Below are 5986 nucleotides of genomic sequence, written 5' to 3'. Positions count from 1 at the left end.
TGGTGGCGTCGGGGGAGCTGCCCCAGCCTGTGCTCAGTGTCCCTGGCTTTCCTTCACCCCCTGTGAGCTACGCACGTTCCTCCTGTGGAGGTTTGAGGACACGGATGCCTTTGCCATTTCAGGGAGAACTGTCCGTGGGCTGTAATTGAGGCCCCTCTGCCCGCTTCAGGCTGTTCCTCTCCGCTGTTGCTTTGCATCTGCCGCTGGCACCGGGTCCTGCTCCTGCCGCAGTTCAGCCAGTGATGCTCCCTCCCTGCTGCACCAGTTCCCATAAGGATCCACATGCAGCTGAGAAACGGGCAGTTCATCTACCCACCAGGCAAACATCCAGTGGTTTTAGCCTTGGTCATTGGGGTAGATTTACCGTGAGATATATTTGTGCTGCGGAGCTGAGAGCGAGGCTCCAGAGCTTTGTCATTAAAGTTGTCAATGATAAATTGGAATTTCATAGCTCATTATTTTCATAACTAATAATTACAGTGGATAAAATGTCACTGTAATTGCAGCTCTGTCTGCATGTGTGTTTTCATGTGCGTGTGTGCATGTGAAAACCGGGAATCCTTGTGATAAACCCCTACATTGGAATTGTACACTCGGAATTTCTCAGTTCTCGGTACAGCCTTAGAACACATCTGGAGGCAGGGAACCAGCAGCTGCAGCTCAGGTGAAGCTCTCCCTGCTCAGAGGAGGGTGCCACAGGGGTGCCCACACTTCACCACGTGGGCAACTTGCTGGGAGCAAAAGGCCCAGACCTGATGTGCATAAAATGAAGCCAGTGGCCACCGTCCTTGCCTTTAAAATAGAGACGGGAGTCAGGGATGCTCATGCCATGCTGCCTGCGGGCTTTCTGCCTGCACCCGAGTTCATGGTGGAGGTGAAGAGGAGGGAGGTGTCGGTGGCACCATCGCTGGGTGAGAGCTCTCCCTGGTCATAGCGAGCTCTCCCGGCTGCCTGGGGAAAAGGGTCTGGCCCAATCCTGCGCCCTCCTGAGTGAGGTGAGTCTTCCCAAGGGCACGTGTGTGCCTTTGCAGGGCTTGAGAGGGGCAGGCACTGGTTAGAGGGTTTGGGAGTGGAGATCTGGCTGTCTGGAGGGCACCAGGGCTTTGTCCCCACCAGTGAGCTCGGTGTTGCCATAGCGTTGCGGCGTTGATGGCTTTGCTGTCACGGCTTACCAACTGTGGTGAGTCAGCCGTGGGAAACTGGGCCTCACCACTGTGGCCATGGCTTCTTGAGCTGCTGTAAGGGCTCTGCTTGTGCTGGACAGTGCCGTGGGGTGGTTCCTATGGGTGCCATGACACAGCGGTGCAGCGAGGCACTGCTGGAGGAGAACGCTGAGAAGCAATTGTAAAATCTATCGTTTTGACTGTAACTAAGAAAATTAGCACTTTTTGTTGGGTGGCATTTGTGATTGTTATCTGTTACTGTATCCATGCCCTCCTCACAGCAGAGTTGTCAGCAGCACAGGATTTGAGGGCGGGGGTGCCAGGTTTTGGTCAGTTTGTGGTCCATGTTTGCTGTTGTTTTTCTTGTCTTCAGGAGGAGCTGGATTTTACCCCCCTACCCTAAAGCTTGCTGCCAGGCTGCCTTGAGGGTCATGAGAAGGGTTCATCCACCCCTGACACTTCGCTTTTCCCTTACTACTTAAATGGCTCTTGGACACTGATAGAGCCGTGTCTGGTCTGCACCCAGAGTATCTGAAAACACATACAAACCACATGGTGTCAGAATCTTCAGAGGAATTTCAGAGCCCGCACACAGAGCTCTCCCAGAAAGATGGAAAATGGGTAGCCTGGCAGAAATTTGGTGAATGCATTTGCATGTTACAGGGAGACAGACCTGGGATACACAGCCTGTTGGTGTTCTCACACCGGAAAGATCCGTGAATTAATTTTTTTTTCCCAAATAGTGGGTATGTCAAGTATCTGCAGAGAAAATATGTTAATAAGCAGGTTTATATTCTTAGTTGAGAGTCTTTCCTGAGCTCCCTGCTAGAAACTCAGGCACACAGCATGGGTGGAGATGTTTAAGGTGCTGCAAGCGTGCGGCTTGGTAGGCACCTGGCAGGGAGGCTGACGAGGTCGAGGTCTGCTCTGAGCAGAAGGGCCATGCCGGGTCAGGGCAGGTGGGGCAGTTGCTGCGGGCAGGCGCCGGGTTTGCTTTTCACAAGGAAATTCACAAGATGCAAAGAAGTGCCTGGCCCTGGAGGGTGCCTTTTGAGATGCGCTCCCCAACAACGCAGCAGGAGAGCCGGGTCTCATTCCTGGTCTCCATTCAGGATGTCCATGGAGAGGACACGACTTATGTTCCTAGCAGCATGTTCAAAGCTTTAATATTAAACAAGAGACTTGTGGGGTCTCAGCCGCAATGTGGTGCACTGCTACCAAAATCACATGTGATTTAAACGTGAATAAATCCAGCAGATTTCTACTGTTTTAGGGATCCAGTCCTCCACCTTCCCCAGTGTGGCATCAGCAGAGCTGCTGGTGGGGGTAAAGGTGCTGAACCTGAGGAATGGCCATGATGCTGGTCACAGAAACCCACCCCCACATTAGCTGGACCACTCCAGAGCATAGGCAGCTCCCTCTATGTTGAAATTCGTGATCAAAACTTCTGAACCCACAATGTTAAAAGGGAATACAGTTAGAAAAACATTAACTGTTAAAGCCATAATATGGACATTAAAACTACAAATTGGGAAAAGGGTGTGCTGGCATGTTTATTCCACATGTGCAAATAGGGAGCAACACCAAGCCTTCATTTCACTGTGAGACGGTAAAAAGCTGTAGGCATTAATGACGGAGAATTTCTGTAGGAACGGTAATTTACGACAAAAGAGTCCACTGCAAAGAATGGTCTTTGGTGTGATTTGTTTCTATTATTGCCAGTGCCGCTGATTAATAACACACATTTTCAGTTAATTTTGGATCCCGGCATGCCCTTTAATCTTGCATTGTTTCTTTTGTCTTGCTATTATAGAAAAATATATATTGTACCCCAAGGCCCAGTTCCAATTACTATAAGTTAATCTATTAGGTGGTAAAGCGCTACATAGGCACAAAATGTGTATGTGGAAGTGAAGATGTATCTTCAGGATTTGCCGGGGTTTGGTTACCTTGAAATTATGTTCTCTATAAATCTCAGAGCATGTTCTCTGTCCACTTGAAATAACCGAAGCTTTGTTTTGGATGTTGTCTCAGGTATTACGAAACCGGGAGCATTAAGCCTGGAGTGATTGGAGGATCAAAACCAAAGGTCGCCACACCCAAAGTCGTTGAAAAAATCGCAGAGTACAAACGCCAAAATCCCACCATGTTTGCCTGGGAGATCAGGGATAGACTCCTGGCTGAGCGAGTGTGTGACAACGACACTGTGCCCAGCGTCAGCTCGATTAACAGGTAAAGATCTGCCTGGAGCCTGGGGAGGGATGTGCCTTGGGAGCGCTGCTGCTCCTTCCTCGTTAGTCAGCAGGACTGGGTGCTCTGGGCCGTTTGAAGAAACGCAGCTGGTGGGGCCAGGGAGCAGCTGTGGGCTCACTTCAGTGGCCGGTGCATCACCGGTGAGGGGTGTTTCCAAGGAGCAAGCAGGTTCTGCTGCTGCCCTTTGCTTCTTTCCTGTCTTTGCCCCTCTCTCTGCGAGTTGCCATCCTCGCTGGTAACAACCCCTATGTTTGCTTTGAATGAGGCCTCAGTTCTGCTCAACGGGGTGGGGTGTTAGTGGGACAAGATTCCCACCTCAGGCAGCTCTGAAGAGGGGCAGAAGTTGTCTGGGAAAAGGGGGCCCCAGGTGCCTGGGGGTGGGGACCCAAGGCACGGATCTCAGGTACCACTTCTGTCCCTCTGATGCCCACTCAGTCTCATCGAAGTTGTCCCAGAACCGTGGTGGCTGCTGTCTGCCTGAGTATCAGCAGGGAATTTGGTCGCTTCTTATGTGGATGCACTTAAGTGGCCTTGAATTGCTATTGTCATAATGCAGGAGAATCTTGTTTGGAAACTCAGTCCCGTGTTTGGGAGTTTTGTCACAGCCTCATCAGGCAGGGCTGGGCTTGTAGAGGGGTCTGGAGCTCTAATAACCTGCTGTCATCTTAGCTAACATTCTGTACTCACCAGCGTCCTTCTGAGTTGCAGGATATCTAAAGCTGGTATTGAAAAAAAACAGTGAGATACTCTGTTACATTCCAGCCCTGCCAGACTTAATAAGGGATTAATACTTGGAAGGCAGGGCACTTGGGCAGCCTCTCGCACACCAACAGCCCTGGCAAGCAGAGTCCTTCCATTTTCGCTCAGGGTTGTGCTCTGTGACGGACCTTGACCTCACCATACTGGTGAGATGGTTTTCACTTGTGCGATTGCATGCAAATTCTCTGAATGCAGCTATAAAGTCCCATCTGTGTCCACGGATGTGAAATAAATTGGTGCAGTGTTCTTTTATTGGCTATCCCAACCTGATTTGCATTCATGGAGTTGCTGCTTGAGTAGCCGGAGTAGCTTCCCCAGCGCTGGTAGAGAGCCTTGTCTCTGCCTTGCGGAATCCAACGTCGGGTAATTCCTTCGCGTGTGTGAGAGCAAAAAATGGGTCAGTTCACGCGCAGCCTTTGCTGCCAAGTCGCTGAGGCTCCACAGTGCTGTTCAGCAACCCCACAGATGTGGCATTTTTGGTTTTAAAAAAATTTGAGAAATGGTACAGACACCAGGAACATTGAAGGAGAATGTCACTCTGACTGACCCCGAGTTACTAAGGGAAAACCCTGCTTCCATGGCAGCCAGTGCAAGCCCTGCCACCTGAGGAGCATCGCTGCTGTGAGCAGCCCTGTGTTTGTATAGCACGGCTTCAAGTCTTCTCCAAAAAAAAACCACCAGGAAGAGCTCCAGGGAAAAGAGGGATTAAGTAGCTTCCAGTCACATTTTGAGCCAGTTTCCATATTCTACCTTTTGCTGCATCCTTGTGTGTTTCCACACTGATGATGTCCACACACTCACTGCCATTGTGTCAGGAACCCGTTTCATGATCTGCTGCCAAGGGTTTTTGGCCAGAAATTTCATTCTTGCTCATTACTGAGGCTGAGGTCTTTTTGTTTTCTTAAAGGTGTGAGCTCCCTCTTGAAAAATGCATGCAATCTTTTTGAGTCAGTCCGTTTACCCAGAGAACTGTTTTTGCCAGCCTAGGAGCACATCCTGAAAACCCAGACCAGACTACCATGACAAGAAAACTAGAAGTCATATCAAAACACTTGGTTGTGATGCTAAATCCTCACAGTTCCTCACTATAGTCAGTGGGATTCATCCTCAGTGCTCCATGGCTTTGCTGGTGGGGATGTTACACGCCAGGGATGCAGATCCTTGCTCACAATGCCTGTATTCATGCTGATGTGCTGATCAGGTGTTGCCTGTTACAGGACTGAAGCCATTGGCGATGGTGTGGTGTGGATCAGAAATGGGACGGCATGGTTTGGCAATGGTGTGGTGTGGTTCGCATTCTGCTGTGGGGAGGGCAAAGACAAGCAGATTGGATTCCCTGGTGCGGGGCTGCTGGGATGGGCTGCACTCCACACATCCCCACTGCCGAGGATGCCTTTTGGCAGATGAATTTGAGCTGCTGCCCCCGTATATGAGTGAATAATAACTATTATTATTAATTAATATTAATAATAGGCCATTCCTCCACAGCAGGAGCAACTCTGTGTGATTAAGGCTTAATTAATCATTGCGATTAGTTTTGCTTAAATAAGCCAAGAGCTGCCCAGCTGCTTTGAAGAGCTCCTGAGATGAGCCCTCCAGAGATGAAGATGTTTACATGTCAGGAGGCCCCGGACAACCTTCCCTCATCACAACGGCGAGGAGCCCTTGTGCAGGGTGTTGTTTCGTTCCCTCTCTTGCTCCTGCATGGTCCCAGGTCTTCGGCTGTGCTCCCCCACCGAAGCTTCTTGCACCGACACCCGCGCTGAGTTGGCTGGTCCAGCCCTTGGCTGGGGGATTTACTCGCAGGGACC

At 50.3% G+C, this 5986-nt stretch overlaps 1 protein-coding gene across 1 annotated transcript in view; it reads left to right on the top strand.

The window, feature by feature from the left end:
* PAX5 (paired box 5) overlaps positions 1–5986 on the top strand; it is a gene marked incomplete at both ends in the record, with an annotated part of 65590 nt that overhangs the window by 1342 nt on the left and 58262 nt on the right. The window contains one exon of the mRNA XM_010134189.1: positions 3198–3395. Within this exon, the coding sequence (XP_010132491.1) occupies positions 3198–3395 (198 nt within the window). The remainder of the gene's footprint in view (positions 1–3197; positions 3396–5986) is intronic.

The sequence above is a fragment of the Buceros rhinoceros genome, unplaced genomic scaffold (genome assembly GCF_000710305.1).
Source record: "Buceros rhinoceros silvestris isolate BGI_N320 unplaced genomic scaffold, ASM71030v1 scaffold14244, whole genome shotgun sequence".
Taxonomy (NCBI): domain Eukaryota; kingdom Metazoa; phylum Chordata; class Aves; order Bucerotiformes; family Bucerotidae; genus Buceros; species Buceros rhinoceros.
Note: the sequence above shows the minus strand (reverse complement) of the source record. Positions and strands in the feature narration are given on the sequence as shown.